This window comes from Manacus candei, unplaced genomic scaffold, assembly GCF_025592945.1.
Source record: "Manacus candei isolate 608988 ecotype Guabito, Panama unplaced genomic scaffold, ASM2559294v1 h1tg000050l, whole genome shotgun sequence".
NCBI lineage: Eukaryota > Metazoa > Chordata > Aves > Passeriformes > Pipridae > Manacus > Manacus candei.
This window is the reverse complement of record NW_026138098.1, coordinates 8,933,259-8,953,342: the sequence shown is the minus strand read 5'-3', so window position 1 is coordinate 8,953,342 and position 20,084 is coordinate 8,933,259. Positions and strand designations below refer to the sequence as shown.

The following is a 20,084-nucleotide window of genomic DNA, read 5'->3' as shown; positions in this document are numbered from 1 at the left end:
TTACTTTGATAACAGTCTTGGAAACTTGTATCTTGATCCAAGAAACTGAAAAGGCTGAAGATAAACTACAGTAAAATCATACCACTTCTATTCTGCAGAGAGCTCACAGTATAAGAAAATTGATCTGGAGACAGAAGGATGCTTTTTTTCCCCTTCTTGCAGTGTGTAGTGTAGGAAAGATTTATGATTAGAAGAAAAACAGCAGGATCTCAGTTGGGAGAATGGTGGTAATTTCATTTTTTTGGACTAACTTCTCAGGTTGAAAGTGCTTGCAAGCATTTCACATAACATTGCTTTTATTTTGAAACTCCGAAATATTTGGTGGGGGGAAGTTTATCCATGAGGTTATTTTCAGGAACAGCTGTGAGATACTTAATGCTTCGTAAATTCATGTGAATAAAAAGTTTCTGTGAGCAACATGAAGGTATTTTTCTGCTGAGTGGCTAATGGTTATTGCAATACCTGATACGTTCAATTAGAAAAAACATGTTTATGTCTTCTCTGACTAGATGGGGCTTGTTAGAAAGATAATAGTGTCCCCATTTTAATGCAGTTTTTGAATGTCACCCTTCTGTTCATTAAGATTTTCTTTCAAAACCTGTAAAAAAACTGCCAGTAGTTTTTTGGAGTATATAATTTTGTCACTAGTGTAGTAAAAAACCTCAAGATTGCACTCCCCAAAGCCATGCTTAGGAAAGATATGTACTTATTGTTGGCTGGTATGAATCAAAAAATAACAGGTGAAACAGACACAATAGCAAAATGTTGCAAAGAGCAAATCCCATTTGAAACATTGCCTTTATCAGGTAGGGATATTAAAACCACTATCTTTATAGCCCTGGAAAAAAAACCAGAAGAAAAATAGCAGGTTTTGGTAGATGAAAGACGTTCTCTCTATTTCTCTTACTCTGTTTTTTTGGTTGGGTTTTTATTTTCTTCCCCATGGCAAAAGATGAGCTGGAGTAGGAGGATAGCAGGGATGGTTTGATGACTTGTTTGTTTTATAAAACAATTCCAAAATGTTTTTTTTTTCATCTGGCTTTATACATCCCTTTTTAAAAGCTTCAGGAACCCAGGAAGATGATGTTTTATGGATAGCAATGGCAGGCACCCATCAGATATGGGCACTGATGTTGGAAGATGGAAAACTACCAAAGGGAAGGTAAGCGACCATGCTAAGAGACATGTGAAATTGCTGTTTGTCGTGATAAACAGCTTTCAAACCCCAAAGAGAGAGATAATCAAATGAAACTAAAAATAGTTTAATAGTTTAAAAGCGTGTGTGCTTTAAAGTCTGCCTGCTTTTCCCCACATCTGTTGGATGAAATTAAAGATACTGCTTTTGCTATACAGCTGTGACTTGGTAAGGTGCATTCATATAATTGAATGCTACTTTTCCTTGCATTTGCCAAGTTACCTAGTAATGAATGATATACTGAAGTGACATAAAAGTTAGCACAAAAGCATTGAATGATTCCGTGTGCTGCAGTACAGTTGGTTTTATAACTCACAAATGTAGCTTCTATTTATGCATAATGTCCGAGATATTTCAGACTCAGTATTGAAATTGGGCCCTATTTTCCTTTAGTGATTTAAAGAAAGGAGTCTGCCTTCGATTTGCTGGGAGTGGAAATGAGGAGAACAGGAACAATGCATACCCACACAAGGCAGGCTTTGCCCAGCCTTCGGGGCTGTCCCTGGCTCCCGAGGATCCCTGGAACTGCCTGTTTGTGGCGGACAGCGAGAGCAGCACCGTGCGAACCGTCTCGCTGAAGGATGGAGCGGTGAAGCACCTTGTAGGAGGAGAGAGAGATCCATTGGTAATCACTTCAAACTTCCCCACACTGCCCTACTAATATTCCTCAAGCCTGACCTGGAGGAACCACTTTTGGGGTGAGAGGGTAAATCAGTTTCCGTGGCCATCAATTTCTTAACTTCACTGCTTGGAATGCAAATGTGTGCCAGTTGTGATGCTCAGGTTGTAGTAGTTATATTTAAAATAGCCAATTTAATTGAGCATCATTAAACCAGCTGGATTCATATTTATAACTTAGATGTGAGAGTTTTCATTTCCATGGTTAGCATCCACACTTCCCAGTTTTTAATATCCTTGTTTTAAAATTGTCTTGATTTTTTTATTTAAAGTCAGTGAATTTCCATTTAATTACAATCATTTACATTCATGTCAACATTGAATAATCTAGTGTATTAATTAAATAAAACACGTTTTCAGAATTTGTTTGCCTTTGGTGATGTGGATGGAGCGGGCATAAATGCAAAGCTGCAGCATCCCTTAGGAGTAACATGGGACAAGAAAAGAAAGCTGCTCTATGTGGCAGATTCCTATAATCACAAGGTAAGCATATAGTAACTTGTTATATACAGACATTGGAATTTGTATTACTATGAAGAATTGTTTAGTAACATACAATGATTGTGCTTGTTTCTGTTAAGCTGAGGAAACTAATTATATGAGTTTCTTTGTGGGTTCTTTTTCTTTCCTTCCTTCCTTCCTTCCCTATGGGTCCTTTTATTTACCATTGTTTGCTGTCACATTCTTTTGTGTTGATGTGATGGTCTCTTGGGGGAGATGAATTTAAAGTGCCAAGTTACAGTTCAGACTAAAGACTCTTTGCTTGTGTCTTCCCAAAGATTCTGAAGTAGAATAAAAGAGCTAGGAGTGCTTAGTAAAGAATGCTGCAGGTTTGATAAAACTGAGAGAACAAGAGGACTTGCTTTTCCCTTAAAAAAGCCACCCAAGTTTTGAGAAGTATTGTGAGTTGCCTCCATGGAACTCTGAGATAAGCAAGATTGTTTTTTATGATTGTTCTTATGTGATGTTTTGTAATCACTCATGTCTAAAACTGTACACTGATTATATGTATTAAAAGACAAGTAATTAGTTTAGTTTGAGGAATAAGGTATATAACACTAACCGCTTATCAAAATTTATGTAGCAAATGATATTTTGTTTTAGATATTGTATAAAACATTATAAACTTTTTGTTACTACTTTAAGAAACAAAATACATTTCTTTTTAGAAGAAAAATAATCTAGAAGTTAGCCTGCCAATTTTGTTATACATCTACTGTTTCGCACATGTTTCCAGATGGGCAAAAAAACATTAGAAAAACAAACCATTTTATATTAGAGAGGTAGATACCTTTGAAATTAGGGAAAGGAACACTGAATGAAGACCAAAGGAAGAAGTAAAGTCCATCAGGGAATGGGGAGGGCAGAAGATGGGACATGTCACTTGTTAAAGAATGATAACTCCAGGATGCACAGTTAAGGTAATCAAAAGTTAGTGCTATCTTCTGAAAATGTGAGACATAAGATAATACAGAACTTTTAAATACTGCTGGGTTTTTTTCAGTGAAGTTTTTTTGTGTCTTTGTTTGTCTTAGATTAAGGTTGTAGATCCCAAGATGAAGAACTGTGCTACCCTGGCAGGCACAGGAGAAGCAGGCAATGTTGTTGGTTCCACCTTTACACAGTCATCTTTTAATGAGCCAGGAGGTTTGTGTGTTGAAGACAATGGCCGCTTGATGTATGTTGCAGACACAAATAATCATCAGATTAAAGTGCTGGACTTGGAAACAAAAATTCTTTCCTTGGCAAGTAATATTTATTAAACCGGCTGATAATGGTGTTCCTTGATATAAGTTTAGCAAGTGGTATAAAAATGATATAGCTAACTTTGGGTACAGTAGCTATATTCACAGAGTATTCTGTGATGATCAGGCAGATAAACATTGTCCATTAGCAGGACTGTTGAAAGCTTTGGTCTTTGGAAAGGCAGCTTTTGAATGAAAGCAGAAAGTGACGATCCTCTAGAAAAGAGTAACACAGAAATATGAGTTATTAAAAAGTACAGCCCAGTTTTTCAGTATGAAAAGCATTTCATGAGCACTTTATAAAAATTGGAAGTTGAAATCAATTACCAAGACCTGTAATTAAACTGTAAGAGATGATTCTGGGAGGTCAGTGACTTGAAGCAGGATACATAGTGGGCTTCCAAATTGTCAAATCAAAACCACTGTCATAATTGAGCACTGCCGTATTTGCTTCTAAAAAAAAAACTGTGCTCCTCTCCATCTTACACTGGCACTATGTCATAATGATTTTTTCAAATATATAGACATACATATGTATGTCTATGATATAATGGTCCTTGTGTTTAATAGTACATAGTCTTAATGTGTGTTTAAATTTTCCTATCATATAACGTGTTGGTGGCTTTTCTGGGAAACTCCCCTCTACTTTACTGTGCAATCTGCATAGTTAAAATCTTGGATTTTACTACCAAAGCATGCAGTTTACCACCAGATTAGAAGAAAACACCTTTACATTTTATTTCAAGTAAAAATGTAATGCAACTGTTAAAATGTTAAATTAAGGGATACTCTAAAGTAGTTACGGATTTTGGGGTTTTAATAGTAAATATTGCTTTTATTTGGATAAATCAGGGGGGGTTTTCATTTTAAAAAAACATTTCATCCTTCATTTTGTTTTTGTAGTATTATTGCACTCTGTCAGAAAGTTTTAGGCCAATAACCATAATATCATGTGTCATTTTTCCCTGTCCTTGTCAGCTTTGAAACTGTAATTGTATTGTGAAAGCCCATTTGCTTTCAGTACAAATAAAAATAAATATTTTGCTTGATTTCTTCTTATAGTTACCTATCCTGAAGCCAGAAGCATGTGATGTTCCAGATAACCTGCCTGTACAAAAGGATAAAATAACAAACCTTCCAAAACTGCCTAAATCCGCACCAAATGTTCAACTTCCTGCAGTAACTGTAGCTCCTGGCCAGACAATTCAGTTCTTACTAAACTTGACTCTTCCTCCAGATTCAAAACTGAATGAAGAAGCCCCCAATTCCTGGTTTATCACAGCAGAAGGTAGCATGCCTATGTTTTATCAGTTGAACAGGAGTAGTTAAGATAGGGTTACATCATCTTGTCCTGCAGTACAGGGGATCTCAGTCTGATGAATCAAGATGTCCCTCACAGTCCCGTGTTCACATTTGACCTTGTGATGCAATACGTGGTATTTAGAGTTGATACATTTAACAGCTGGAGTGCAAATATTAGAAAAAGCGAACACCGGTTAGACTGCTTGGGCTTGAAGTATTAAATGCTGCATTATTTTATGTTTTTTAAACTTCCTTGGAATGAGCTGCCAAAAAGGGCTTGAAAAGGTACTGATCCCCTTCGGTGCTTGCCCTTTGTCTCTATGTACAGCTCATTCCAGACCTACTGTCTGTTTCTGAGAGAAAGCTTACCATGAAGATAAAGCATATTCCTGAAAGAAATTCCTTTTTTTTGGCTCTTGTCTCTTCCAGAAGGTATTTGAGATACATTTATACCTAACCACTTTGAACCTCCTTTCTTATAATTCATATTTGCATAATTATACTTGTAAAATACTATACAGACACTGCAGTGTGTTTATATGCCTTATGATTTAATGTAGTTTCTTATCCCAGTTTGTGATTTTGGGGTACAAATAGGCTGTTTCCAGGAGAGTTGGCATACTTTTTAGCCTACAGAATCTCCAAATATTGTCGAAGTAAAGATATATGTGATGGCTTCAAGGGTTAGTAAAAATTGGAAATGTAAGCAAGTGAAATTTGTCTTTTCAAGCTCATAAATTCTAGAGCCAACTTTTAGGTATTTTCTAAAAAGCCAATAAGAGCACTTCATCCATCTCACAGTAGAATACAGAGTACAATGCAGTGAGTTAAGTGTATGTATTGTGCAAGTCATTTTTCAGTTCATGTGCTCTCAAATATTTAAGTAATATAAAACTCGAGTTTTGTTCTCACAGTCAGTCTGAGCATTGCTATATTGCACCAACCCACTGGTAAGACCAACACTGCTGTTTGGAAATGTCATAATTTGCCTGCAGTTTTATGCATTTATGGCAGATACTTTACCTGGTGTATTAGATCTCTGATACAAATGTAGGAGCATATAGGAGAAATTGCAGTTCTATTGCAGTTGAATAAGATATGCTGTATACCTGCAGTGCTGACGCAAAGCTGTGGGTCTCTCCATCTTTAAATGACTGATAAAAAAAAAATTTGTAAATTACTTTTGCTTTTTTTGTTGTTCACAACTGGAAAAATCATGAAGGAAATCTCTGCTAATGTCTCATGTGAAAAGAAAGTCCTCGTTGTCATGTTTTATGTAGGTTTCAGGCATAATATTAAATACCACAATGATAAAATTTTTTGTTCTCTTACAGATAATATGTGGTTGCTTCAAGGACAGTGTCTGACTGGAGAAATCAAGGATGTTTCCTGTCAAACTGTCATTCCCTTTCAGTTACCCAGGAGCTGTGTGTCAGCTGAAGCTGTCCTGGCTGTCAAAGCGTGCCTCTACTACTGCAGCAAAGGTAGCAGTGCCTGTATGATGAAAGGAGTCTCATTCAGCCAGCCTTTACAGATAACTGGTACCAACCAAGGCAGCTCAACTCAAGTTGAACTGATACACACATTTTTAACCAACTAACCCAAAGCCAGCTAATTTCATACTTCATTTTGCTATACACCATTTCTACAGGATAAAGTAAAAATAGATAACTTTTCTCTGGTTTTTCCTGAAATTTATGACAGAGCTAAGAAATAATGTACCTGGTCAAATAAAGTAGAGTTCCCTACAGCTTAATGGGAAAATTTATCATCACAACCTCATTTCTTTGCATTACAGTAGCAGCAATAACATTGTAATACTGTAGACTCGGCTGCCAGTTGTGGACATATTGGATGTCTGCCAATCTAAGTAATGAGCAACAATTTTTAGAGCCCTTTTGAAAGAGCTGGTGTTACTTTGTGATGTTACTGTAAGCTCTTTGCACTGTACATACTGTTAGAGTAGCTAGATCATTCTGGACTAACAGTTCGAAATTCCTTTCGTGCCCTTATTAAATTGTAATAGAATGTTGGAAGGAATAGCCTCCTTCTCCAGTCTGTTAAGGAAGTATCTTGCTTATTTTTCTGTAATGACATTTATGACACGTGTATTTTGAAAATACATCTTAAAATAGGTGCAGCTCTAATTTTATGCAAACTGAGTAACCGCTTTAACTCAATGTGACCGCCTTATATGAAGAGCGTAGGTTCATGGAAAATTTCCTGTGAAAGGAATTGTTCAAGTTTCTACGGAAGAATTTGATGGTGGTTTCTAACAAAGAATGTGCCTCTTTGCAATGTATATATATATAAAGAGAAAACACCACAAAACCATGCTGGAGCTTTTCTGATACATACCAATTTACATTTTATAGAAGGTGGTAGATAATGGTTGAATATCTAAACGGCAAAAATTAAATGTCAACCATTTCAAGCAGGGTGAATCACTTTCCTATTTTTATGATTTCTCTGTAAAGACTTGTGTGAAGTCTTTGGTCTTGAAAATATGTAATATTGTGAAGAATATTTTATTCTTGAAGTCTGATTCAGAGTCTTTTGAAGTCACTGTTAGTCCCCACTTTTGTAATAGTGGCCACTGAACCAGAATTGTATATTTAATAATGGATTATTTACATTCATGTTTAGAGGTTCTGATCTCCCAACCTTTGTGTCAGGTGCTTGAAGCTCTTTTGCGAAACTCTGCCTTTAGTGGTTAAAGGTTTTGCAAGTAAAATTCCCTCTATTTGCCATAGTAAGTAGCAGGAATATGGGGGAGGGGGGGTGTGTGTGCAAGTTTCTTACTTGAACTAGAAGAGTTTCCACCATGCCTCAGTGGTAATTGGATTAGGCTCCATTCTCTGGTCATGATGATCAGTGCTGAGAAGATGATTTTGTTTTAAGTTTGAAGATAGTATTTTTCACATATATAATAAAGCGCAGTAGTGAAAGAATTTTTATATACAGTCTTTTCTAAAACAGTCACCATTATTCATGACACTTGTCAGTAAATCCCCAGTATCAGTTGTTGTTGCTTTTTCTTACTTAAAGACTGACTGAAATGTTGGTCATGAACCCAGGAGTATTGTTTTAAGGGAACCATATGGGCTGGTGTGGTTTTTCCTTCCATTGAAATACCAGTCTATCTGAGAGTTCTTTGTGGTACCAGAAATGGTTGTTATCTCACCTGTCAGTAAGGCAAGGGCTGAACTATTATTTTTCTTGTGTTTGGTTTTTAAGCAACTTTCCTAATTCAGTGTTTCAGCCTCTCAATTCTCACATGCCATTTTGAAGAATGAAAAAGTTTTGCTACTTTGTTCACAGATTGCAAATTCTGCTGGAAGGATGAAGATAAAGAAACTGAGTTGGGCATGTATTATTGTTTACACTTTAGCACAACTTTCACAATTTTTTGTCTGTTTACCTTTGGAAAACCAGGAAACCTTAGATCAGCATCTAGATACCCAAAAAATTTTCTGTTGCTCTCTGAAAAAAACAAGCATTAGTTTCAGAAGTTCAGAATAAGGAACCAATTTGTTAGTTATCTTGAATGTGTAATTCATCAGGTGGATTTTTTTCTCTCATTTTATTGCATCATAGAATGGCCTGGGTTGGAAGGGGCCTTAAAGATCATGTAGTTCCAACCCCCCTGCCATGGGGACACCTTCCACTAGCCCAGGCTGCTCCAAGCCCCATCCAACCTGGCCTTGAACACTTCCAAGGATGGGGCATCCACAGCTTCTCTGGACAACCTGTGCCAGTGCTTCACCACCCTCACAGTAAAGAATTTCTTCCTAATATCTAATCTAAATATACCTTCTGTCAGTTTGAAGTCATTCCTCTATGTCCTATCCCTACATGCCCTGTAAAAAGTTCCTCTCCATCTCTCTTGTAGCCCTCCTTTAGGCACTGGAAGGTGCTATGAAGTCTTCCGAAAGCCTTCTTCAGGCTGAACAACCCCAACTCAAATTTTGAGCTAGAATGACATATTTTTCTATTTCAGTTAGATAAGATCAAATTCTGCCTGTATTCCAGTATTAAAAAAAAAAATATGTTTTTTTATTGACACTGTTTAATTAATGTATTGCCGTAGGGGAAAGACTGTATTCCTCACTTTATTTAGCTGTAGTGTGTAATGTTTAACTATAGTATTGTAGTTACATTTTCTATCTAAATGTTCTGCTCCTTGCTCAGTCTGTGTGTTCACTGTGATTGGCCTTTTGTCATACAGCCTAACACTATGTTTTGTTTGTCCAGGGGACAGCATACACATTCCCAGAGTCACTCCTGTTTCACTTGTAGTGTGCAGACATTTGAATGTTCTGTAATTAGAAAAGCACATTTTTTAAAAGCTTGTGATATTTAGGGATCCTGTTTCCATTTCTTCCTCCGGGGTTTACAAGATGCTCTTACAGTAAAACAGTGAGTGCCATAAATTTCACCAGACAGGCAAACAGTATGGCATGTAAAAGCTACAGAAATTTATTTCATTTAACTATCAGAAAGCATCTTCAAAATATGATACAGAAAAATAAAAGATGTTACTACTCTGTCTAAATAGTGAAAAATCAGATATATTGATGACTGCTGCCTCTTTGTATGGTAACTTAGCTTTGTGGTGTTTCCTGATATAAAAGTTCTAAGCAGGTTGATATGGCTCAGCACTCCCAGACCTCTGTCTTACAGTAAATGTAATTCAAGGCCTTTTCAAAACATGTCTTTCTACTGACTTTAACAGTTTTTGCGTCAGACCTTAATGAAGTAATAATGACTAGCAAATCTCTGAAGAGTATTGGTCATGGTTGATCTGTATAATGGAAACAATGGCATTTTAAGTTTATAGTTGTAGTGTTTGCTTTTCTGGAACAGCTTTTGATTTTGAATGAATATATTAGTAGTTCCACTAAATGGTTTTAGACATTTTATTTAATTGCAGTACAGTAATTTTTATTAGACTAGAAAAAAGATGATGTGGTTTCGAAGAGGGAGCATAGTTTTAACAGCTTTTCATATTGTTTGAATGCAATAGTATCCTTCTAGTAGTTTGTTCCCTTCTGTTGAAAGAAGGGTAGGGATGGTGACTGTGTAAACCTATTGATGGGCATATATTTGATGCGTACGTTTCTAGTTGATTTCTTTTTGTGTTAGATTCTTACATCATTCTGGGCTTTTCTTCAAAGTTTGTGTTTTGCCTGGTCTTCTGGAAGACCAGGCAAGGAAAACCTCTGCAGGTTTTCTACCTGCCAAGCATTACGTTTGTATAATGCTGTGGTAATGTGGTACAAAGCAAGTATAGACCAGATGGGTAATACATGAGAAAGTAGTTTTATAGCATCATGTAAATGCCTTACCTGCTTAGAGAAAAGGTGCATATGGCTTCCAGTATATTGTATATATTCTTAATGCACTTTTTTTTTTATTTTAATAGGCAAATATTGTAGCTGAAACCATAGGTAAAACTGTTTTGTTGAGAGAACATCAAGAAAAACATACTCGTTATCTCTTGCTCAGAGGATGGGGATGATCAGAATGAAGAGACTTTTCTTCTCATTTAGGGGCATGTCCCTTTGTTCCTTTAATTATTGATTATTTATTTTAGCAAAGAGAGAGGTATTATTGACCACAAATTCTCTTGAATTTTTGATTCCTAACAAGGTTTTCTACATACATGAAAGCTTTAAATGTCTGACTTCATAGAGTTATAGGTTATATATAGGTTATATACATCTAGTTTTAAATGGCTTGTAGTTTAGCAGGCAGTAGCAGAGATTTATGTACATTCTTAAGATCTGTAATTTTCTAAAATCACTGTTATTCATTAAGACTTACCACAGACACATTGGACCTACACTCTGATTGAAGTGTGTTCATAAACTTTGTTTTGCAATTCAAAAGTAAGGTTTTTTTCCTGGTATAATGTGGGAGAGGAGCTGTGACACATTGTGTGTATGTGTTCTCCAGGCTGTGGTTGTTCTACCTAAGGAAAATTTACCATGTGCAGCAGCTCATCAGCCACCCCCCAGTAACTCTCCTCACAAATCTGCCAGCTCAGTTGTTAACATAATCATTTAAAATTACTGGTTTGTGTTAGCAAATATTTAGTATTTGGAATTTATCATTATAATTTTCATTGAAATCGGTTTGTCAGGGATTAGAGGAGCTTCTCTGTCCCAAGCAAGGAAAGTGTAAGAATAGTAAGAAGTAGTTTGACATAGTTTCTTTTTTTAAGTGAGTTCTGGTTATTTTTTAATTAAATCACCTCATCTGTTTTTGTATTCAACGACAGATCATGAATTTAAAACAATATTTCTAATATATTACATTCCATTGTGTTCATATAACCAAATTTGATTACTCTCTTCCATCAGAAGCAGCTTATCTATATTTTGTAATTTTTGTGCTACGATAGGTGAAATCACGACTCTCATTAAGGATTAGGATTCATTCCTGTTCAAGATTCCGCGCATCTATCACTGAGTTTCCAAGTTTATCTTAGTTTCTTTGACATACTGTCATGGGGATTTTGGTTAGGTTTTTGAGCCTGTCTTCCTGTAGTTTCCACGATGAAATGCAACCAGTATCTTGTTACCATGGAGGGATCCGAGTAGGAAAGATAATTCCCTCCACCAGCTGCTTGCCCTTCCCCTGCTGTAGGGGTGGGGATGTAAACAGCAAGTTTTAGGGAGCATTGGAATAACATTATGTCCTCAGGTGAGATTCATCAGGCTTTACAGTGATGCAGCTACTGTCAGAATTTTTACCTTTACCTCTGGCCCTGTCCAGCGAGGTCCTGAAGTTGTTTCCAGATGTCCCAGAACATCCCGTCAAACTTGAGTAGCCTGTGCAGGGATTCTGATGGCTCTTGGTTTCAGGAAACTTTGATGCTATAGGTTAAATAATTTATCTGTTATGTAATTTGCTGTCTTGTTGCAGGTTGCACTTAATTGTAATCAGGTAATTCACTTTTGTCTCAGATGAGAAGCAAGAAAACTGGGGTGTAAGTGGAGGAGTGTTTGCGTAACTATAATTAATTACTTTTTGCTTAGTTTACCTCTTTGGTGGTCCACTGCTTTCATGTGTACCAGGGAACTCTTTGTCCAATTGCAGGCTCTAGGTCTAAGCAAAAGAATTGCAACTATTTTTCAAGTCTTGCCTAGTTCCTTTGAAATATTGACCATTGTGAGCTAAAGAAATCCCATTTGAAAAAATCTGTTTATACATGTACCTTAACTTAATGCTCTGTACTCAACATGACTCAGAAAAGTGATAATTCACACGTGCATTCTTTCCCATTTTGACTAAGTATTGAGCAACTCAACCCATCTGGCTATTGTCAGACTTCATAGAAAGCAAGACAACAATTCCCAATTTGATTTTTAATTCCCTAATTGATGTCTTTATAGAAATTAAGGGCCTATTTCCCAAGCTTTTGATTAAACTGAAATCCTTGGGTTTGAACTGCACATTTAAGGAATCTGTCCTGAGAGTTGCCTATATCAGATTTTAAAAATTTTGAATTGATAGTAAAGTGGAGGAACAGAATTGCTAAATGTTTTATATATTGAATATTTAACTTCAAAATTTTCTAATCTCACTTTTAAAGTAGAATTAGAACAATTAAAACATTCTCTTCTCTACGTCATTACCATTAATGTACCATTAATCATTTTATCATTAAAACTTGTGATGGATCTATGTGATTTTATGAAGAAATCAAAGAAAAATAAGGTAGTTGTAAAACTGTGACTGAGTGAAATCCAGGTGCTCCAAATTAGTGGCAAATGTCCTTAGGGCCAGGAGTTCAGCCCAATGTGACAGAAATTCTGCCTTTTCATTACATCATGATGGCTGAAGGAAAAATATCAGTGCCTTTTGTAACAATACTTGAAAGTGTTTCTTTGCAGAAATCTGGAGTACTGATGGAAATAAGGTATTTGAATTTCATGGTTCACAAGTTTCACAGGGGTTTAATTCTACTAATTCTAAAACTGTGAAGAGTTTTCCTTCTTCATGTTTTTGAATTAAGTTGAAATCAAGGTGCTTATTTGTCAAGCTACTTTTCTTACAAAATACTTTAAAATGTGGTTGTTTCTTCTTCTCAGTCTTGTGAACTTACTTCTGAAACTATTGTTACCTCTTCTGTGCACTTCAGAATAAACTTGGCAGGGAGACTTCAAACAGCTTGCTGAAATTGTGGTTTGAGTGAGATGAAAGGCAAAACATGCACTGATCTAAAAGGGCAAAAGTGATGCTTCTTGGTATTTGAGGGGTGGAGGGTTGGTCTTTGTTTTGGATTCTTTCTCATCTGTTCTACAGATCAGCAGTGATTCTTTTCATGGCAGAAGGTTGTGTGTAGAGGTAGCGAGGAAGGATCAGGTTCTCTCACTGTGAAACCATGTAACTTCATTTAGGTTCTGATGCTGGGATATCAAAATCTCAGCAGTGTAATACTAGTGAAGAAAGTCACATTTGAGCACTTAACACCTTAATAAATGTCTCCATGTGGTTTAAGGGGAAAGACAGGAATTTTTTTCTTTTTCTTTGAGAATTTCAGGGTTGCTTTGTGGACCTTGGGATATTTTTGTCTGCTCTTTGAGATACTAAACCTTTGTTTTTCCATTACGTGTGATGCAAAGCCTTTCAAATATCTGAACGTTTAAAAGATGTGCTTTATATTTATGGTTACATAATATGCTAAGCATTAAAACGAAAGCACTTCATCTACAGTAGGTAATGTAAATGCTTCACAGAGAGTGTTGCCTGACAGCGTTCTTAACAATATTCATGGATTATGATCATTTTTAAATAAAAGGTAAATGTCTTGTGATATTATAGGAACAAATAAATACACTGTAGAAGAAATGTCAGCCTCGGATATCAGTCCAACAAATAAACAGCGATTAAAGAATGTACACTTTTCTTCTGTGAAACCTCTTTCTCCTTGTAAAGCTTTTTCATGGAAAAAATAAACATTAAAAAATTTTATGTTTTCTTTCAAGGCTGGGTTTGTCTGTCAATCTTTGCATGAACACAGATCTAGAAGTTATGAAATGTGTCTGCTGTAAGGTGTTACAGCTTGATTAAAATCCTTTAATTAAAAAATACTCTTCGTTTCACACCTCCTTTTCCCCCTGTCTCTGCAGCCGTGGGTGTCAGACATTCCATCGGTGACCCAAGGGTCAGTAAAATAGTGTGAGTCATGAGGACTCCCCACCTTCAGGGTTACCCACGGGTCTGAAAACAAGAGATCTGGTTTTATTTCATTTCTCTACATAAGAGAGATTAGAAGTGGTGTATTGCATGAGTCATGGGCTGCCTGACTGTGGCCTTCAGTTTATTGCAGAGATCCCACAGCAAAGGTAGCTGCTGGAATAGATCTCTGCATTGAGCTCCACTTGCAGCAGTGTTTGTTAGCCATACCACACTGCCTAAACTGTACCACACTTTGTGGTATGTGGGTGCCTGTTTAATAATAGTTATGGTTGAACTATAGTTTAACAGCAGTTTCTAGAAAATATCGTACTCAGATAACAGGTTTTCAGCTTGGACACAGAACACGTGGTTACAGAGTGCTAATCCAGGCTCTCATGTGCACCAATACAACTGAAGACATGCCTGTGAAGATAATCCCTTATTTGTGCTGCTCATCATGTTTTTATTGGTACGGTGATTTTTCATTAATGAAAGCATTGTATGCCAAAAAATTGGTAAGATCTACTATAGGTGAGTCCCAGAAATAGTAGTGTAACTATGTTGATTTTGTGTCATTCCTCCCACCCCACTAAAGATTATTCCTCGTGTCTGTTCATCTGTTCAAATATTTAAAACATTTTTACACACTAGTTATAAAACTCAGCTAACTTCCTTTGATTTCCATCCAGATGAAATATATTCAACTTAGCCTGATGCAGTAAGTCTGAGTTTTACAAACATTCAAAATTTATTTGTAATTTCTGTTTTATTACAAAGTGCATCAAAGTTTCTACCGAGCCTAACACAGCTAGCTTAGGCAGGGCCTCAAAATCTTTCAGCATCTTCATGAGCATTTGCCTCAGATCATAAAGCTGAACATTTGATGGCTTTCAGTCATCATCTCTGAAATGACACCTTCACCCCCAACTTCTAAGTATTTTTAAAACAATAAGCCTGTGCGTACACAGACTGGCACATTCCTTGTGCAAACAAATCTGTGGTGCCTTTGTGTATATTGGCAGTTGTGGGACTGAGCTGGGCTTGTGCATTTTACCAGAGCCCGGGGAGGCACTGCCCAGTGGAGATTTCTGTGGTCACAAAGTTGTTGCTCTAGGAAACTATTAATTAGGTTGTTTCTAAAGGCAAGGGAAAGGAGCCTTTCATGTTAAAATCACTAATGGGGCCAAGGTATTTTCTTGTTGTTGCAAGGCATTCTGCAATCTCCTGCCAACAGGAACTTGGGTAAATCGGGCTTTAAAAGGCTCCTCTCCCTGCCCTGTCCTTCCCATCTGAAGCAGTTTCCTGTGGCTGTTCAAAATCATGACCCTGCTGCCTAATCTGAATTTTATCTTTTCTGCCTGTCACCCTGGTATTTTGCACACACAATCCCACCAGAAGCTGAAAACAATACCTGATGGCTGTTTCATGTGCCAGTTTGTGTGTAGCAAAGTTCTACCCTTGATGTAACTGGCCTTTATAGATCTGGTTTGTTCTCTGTTGCCCTCTTCTTTAGAAGTCAAAGCAGAGGTGAGGATTTCAGCCTTTGCATGTGAAAGAGTAGCTTTCTAAAGCATTGCTACAGCAGCACGTTTCTTTTTTTTGGAAAAGCATTAGCAAGTTGTAACCCTTTGTTAAATCTCACCATAATTTTTCCATCTCAGGCATTTCCTTAAGCAGAGCACATGTGAATACCAGTGTGAGTACATGTGAACACCTCCCAGCAAGAGCTCTGGGTGTAAATAGTGTTTAACTAGCGTTAAACTGCAATATTATGGAGTAGTTAGATGTTAATGAAGGGGTTGTTTCAGTAAAACCAAATACTTAGTTAAATTTACCCTTATGTTGTATATTCACTCATGAATTCCATCTGCCATGGAACTGCAATGTTATTTTTGAAGCTATCATTGCAATTATTGTCCTTGAGAACTAAAAAGTTTTTCTAACACTATCTTATTTACTAATGAGAAGGCAGCACATCAGGTTTAGTATCTACTTTATACGTCAGGGCTTAGGAAAGCACATCACTTCCCTGGTGAAGTGAACCCTGCATCTGAGACAACAGCACGCAAGTGTGACGTGTTGTAAGCAGAGCAAAGCAGAGTCAGCAGTTTAATGATGTTCTTATTGATATAATGATTTATCATTAATGAAAGCATTAATGTGTGTCAGCATCATCAAGGTCTCTGCATGTTCCCTCCCTCTCCTTGTGTACACTGACACACTTGACTAAAGCTGTGATGTTTTCCAAGTTATCTGGGGTTGATACGAAGACACAGAGATCACCAAGAATGAGAGATGTAACCATTTTGCAGAATCTTAATACATTCAGCAAACGGAATCCCGAGAGAAAGTAAAAAATTGAAATGCAGCAAGCAGTAAATAGGAGCATCAATGACTAAATGGCAGTTAAATCCAAAGGAAACTTGCTGGGGGCTACTGAGAAACCCATCATTTAAATTTTCCTTTCCTTTATGCAGTTGAGTGAAGAAGATGCATTTAATTTGCATTTTTGCCATGTTCTTAGCAGTGGAAGTGCTATAAAGTGCTGCTGTTATCGCAGATCCAAATCAGACGTGTGTGTGGCAGAACTTCTTAGACCTTATGAGGAAGGTGCAGAGGGTGTAATGGAGTCTCAAGCAGAGAGTGACAAAAATTTGCCTCACAAATTCACTGCTAAGTGTAAAATGAAACATTTACTGAATCATAACAGGATTAGTTATGAATTTAAACTAGCAGGGGATTAAAATTTTTTATTTACTTGAGGATGCTGAACAGAATGATTCTCTTTACAGGAGGCTTAGATTACATGGATGTGCACAAAATACAGGAAAAGTACAGAACTTAACCAAGAGAAGTGCAATAGGATGGATGATAGATTTTATATAGAAACACAAGCATCTTTTTTCCAGTATATAGCAAGCTTGCTGATTTAAAAAAAAAATATGTATTTGTACATGTTTGCAAGAATAATAGTGGATGGAGAGTCTCAGCAACTTTGTGACCTGCCTCTGGTCTGTCTAAGTGCATCACCTGTAATCACAAGATAATATATTTTTTTTATACATTTCGTACAGGGTCTTTCCTGCTTTGTATACTGTGAAAGAGTATCACCATGATACCCTCTGCATATCACAGTTTTTGTCTTGACAGTAGGGGAGACTACCTTACTACAGGCACCTGAGAGCAGGCATGCATCTGCTTTCCAAGAACAGCCCAGCTCAGATGAACCTGCCATAGTAATTGTTTTCCACCTTCTCCTAAAATGCAGAAAGTTTATGGAGTACCTTGTACAGCAATAAGCAAAAAATGGTGAGGATTTAATCCCTTCTCACAGTCTCGAAGGGAAGTTTTATTTACAATTAAAGTGGTCCCAGGAAAGAGTTAATTTGCTATTTGCAAAAAATCCCAACAAGTTAGTCTAGGAAAATTGTTTATTTTAAACTCAGGAAAGTTTACAGAAATTTTCAGAGAGAGGAATCAAGTTATTCCAAAGCAATTCTGACCTGCCAGTTTAACAGCATGAGGACTGTTGTCAGGTAAGGAAATTGGTGAGGAATGTTGAATGTTCCAGCACAGAACTTCAATAGTAAACCTCAGCATTAAAGGCTGCTTACTGAGGTCTCCTCAGTTTGGGAAGAGACTCAATTCAGTCATAAGTTTGACTCTGTGATATAAACCACAAGAAGGCTGGACCCTTAGGTGGAATAAATAAATTTTCCTGCTTCTAACTGGAGAGTGGAGTTTATACATTTTTCTCAGGCAGCAAATAGATGCATTTATCCCTACATTACTGTGCTTCTCTTGTTAATCTCTGCTAAGTTTTTTCTTAATGAGTGTCACATGATCCTTTTCACTCTACATTCATCTCTCTAATTAGTTCTCCCAAAGCTTGCAGCCCAGTGACTATCCAGCTCCTTTAACTCAAAAGAAAAATAATTTAATTTCTCTTGTACTGGGAAAAAAAATACTACTAACCAGTACCTCACTTTCCCTTTTTACACTCATGAAATGTGCTGTTAACGAGAGGTCTGGCTTCCTCTATTTCACTCCTGTACTATATCCCACTAATTTGGCCATGCTGGCCACTGAAATTGCTCTCAGCAAAGTTTCTAATGATGCATTGTTAGCTAACTATTGTCAGTCTTCTTGGTTTGCCAGTTGCCTTCAACATATACAACCAGTCTTCTAGATTTGAAACTTTCATTTTGTTTGCCTCTGTAGTTCTCTTTACTCCAACTCTGCATACTTTGGAAACTGCATCTTCATCATGTACTTGGCTGAACAGTCTTCATCTACTCCATCTCTACCTTTTGGTGGGAATTCCCATGGACTGTCACTCTTCCTTCCCTCTTCCCTTTGCACACTCTGTCTGTGAATGGTACAAAGTTCTGCAATCACCTGTGCTGAGTCAGAGCCCTCACCCTCTGCTCCAGAAAGGTCTCTTTCTGTTAATGAAGTCTCATCCTTTATCTGCCTTTAACTTTATAAAATGTAACATAGCTGAAAACTCCTAATCATCTGTTCATTATTCCTTCATGTTACTCCTTTCCTTTTTCAAGCAATCCTGCTGATTACAGACAAGCATTCATTCAGCTTTAGCATCTCACTGGGTCCTTTAATTTGGAAAGTATCTGGATTTTTGCAGATTTTTTTTCCATCATTTTTCTGATCTCTCTAGTCTGAACATTTGTTTGAGGTTTCTACCTTATGTCTCAGTTTCTACAATACACCCTGTTAGTTACAGAATCTTGTCCTGCTCTTACCTATCCAAAATGTGACTTTGTAAAGTGTTGGTTTCATTGCCTGAAGGGTGATGATTGAAACATGGCTTTCTTGAATTCAGCTGTCAGCTCTCTCTAGCATCAAGCATATGCTGCACCTTCACATATTTCAGTGTGCCTCACAGCATAGTCATTTCCTATCTGCAAGGTATTTTCCAAGATTTTTTTGAGATACCAACTCCAGCCTCTTTTTTTAATCTGTCTGCACCATTATCCACTATTATTCTTGCAAATATTGCACAAAGTGCCTCTGAGGCTTCCCTTAATTTTTAAAAGGATTTCCTCATCAATGTTGTCAAAGCCTTTCTTACAATACTGAAATAGTGTAAACATTTAGGCTTTCCTGGACTTAAATCACTCTTAAACCAACAATATCTCATTGTTTGCTATCAGACTCTGACTGGTGGCTGTGCTGTGCTGTTTATTGCCTCGTATTGTCCATCAGTGGTAGGATCTCAAGGTAAGCTCTCTGTGGACATGAGACTTTCTTATTCCTGTGTGTTTACACAACACCCAATGCCATGGAGTTTTTCCTGAGAACTGTGGTAATATAAATGGTAATAACAGTTGGTATGACAGGTTTATTTCCCTGGCAGTGCTTAATCTTAGCAAAACAGCTTTTAAAATTGATTTGGGAGCCAGAAAAATAAAGTGAATGACTTGTACAAAATTTGAATTTCTGCTTCCATTATTCCAATGTCTTGCTTTTGCACTGCTGTTTGTAGACAAATCCCCCATTTCTTGTTCCACTGAAGCTTCAGCAATGTATAAGCAAATAAATTAAAAAAAACTTTCCTGAACTGTGGGGATTATGTCCTTAGTCTAGGAATTCCGGAAGGGCACATGGAGTTCAGCTGAGCTGGATGTCTCTTCAGGTTCAAGTCCTAAAGGATCCAAAGATTTTATCATGCTTTTTATAGAGATGTTTGATCACATGCTGAAAAAATGTTGAAGTTGGCTAGAGTTGCATCTGTCTTCACGATATTTATTGGCTTTTTTAGTTTGTTCCAGTGGGTAAAGAGACAATTGATTGAAACAGATAAAAAGTAAAAGAGTATCAGACATAGGGTTTGATCCTGAACAGTGACCTCTGACTTCCATCAAAGTACAGCAGATCCTACATGTGTGAGGGAAGGGATGGGCCTTCCCATTGCAGGCTGTTGCAAAGGGCACGTTTGCAGTGTCTGTAGGAGG

General features: G+C 37.0%; 1 protein-coding gene across 1 annotated transcript in view; it reads left to right on the top strand.

Annotated features, from left to right (window-relative positions):
• The window catches only part of NHLRC2 (NHL repeat containing 2), a 32,346-nt gene extending 18,431 nt beyond the window's left edge, over positions 1-13,915 (top strand). The window contains exons 6-11 of the mRNA XM_051799936.1: positions 1,063-1,162; positions 1,589-1,820; positions 2,234-2,356; positions 3,409-3,618; positions 4,681-4,906; positions 6,255-13,915. Of these exons, the coding sequence (XP_051655896.1) occupies positions 1,063-1,162; positions 1,589-1,820; positions 2,234-2,356; positions 3,409-3,618; positions 4,681-4,906; positions 6,255-6,520 (1,157 nt within the window). The 3' untranslated portion in view covers positions 6,521-13,915. The remainder of the gene's footprint in view (positions 1-1,062; positions 1,163-1,588; positions 1,821-2,233; positions 2,357-3,408; positions 3,619-4,680; positions 4,907-6,254) is intronic.
• Positions 13,916-20,084: the final 6,169 nt, after the last annotated feature.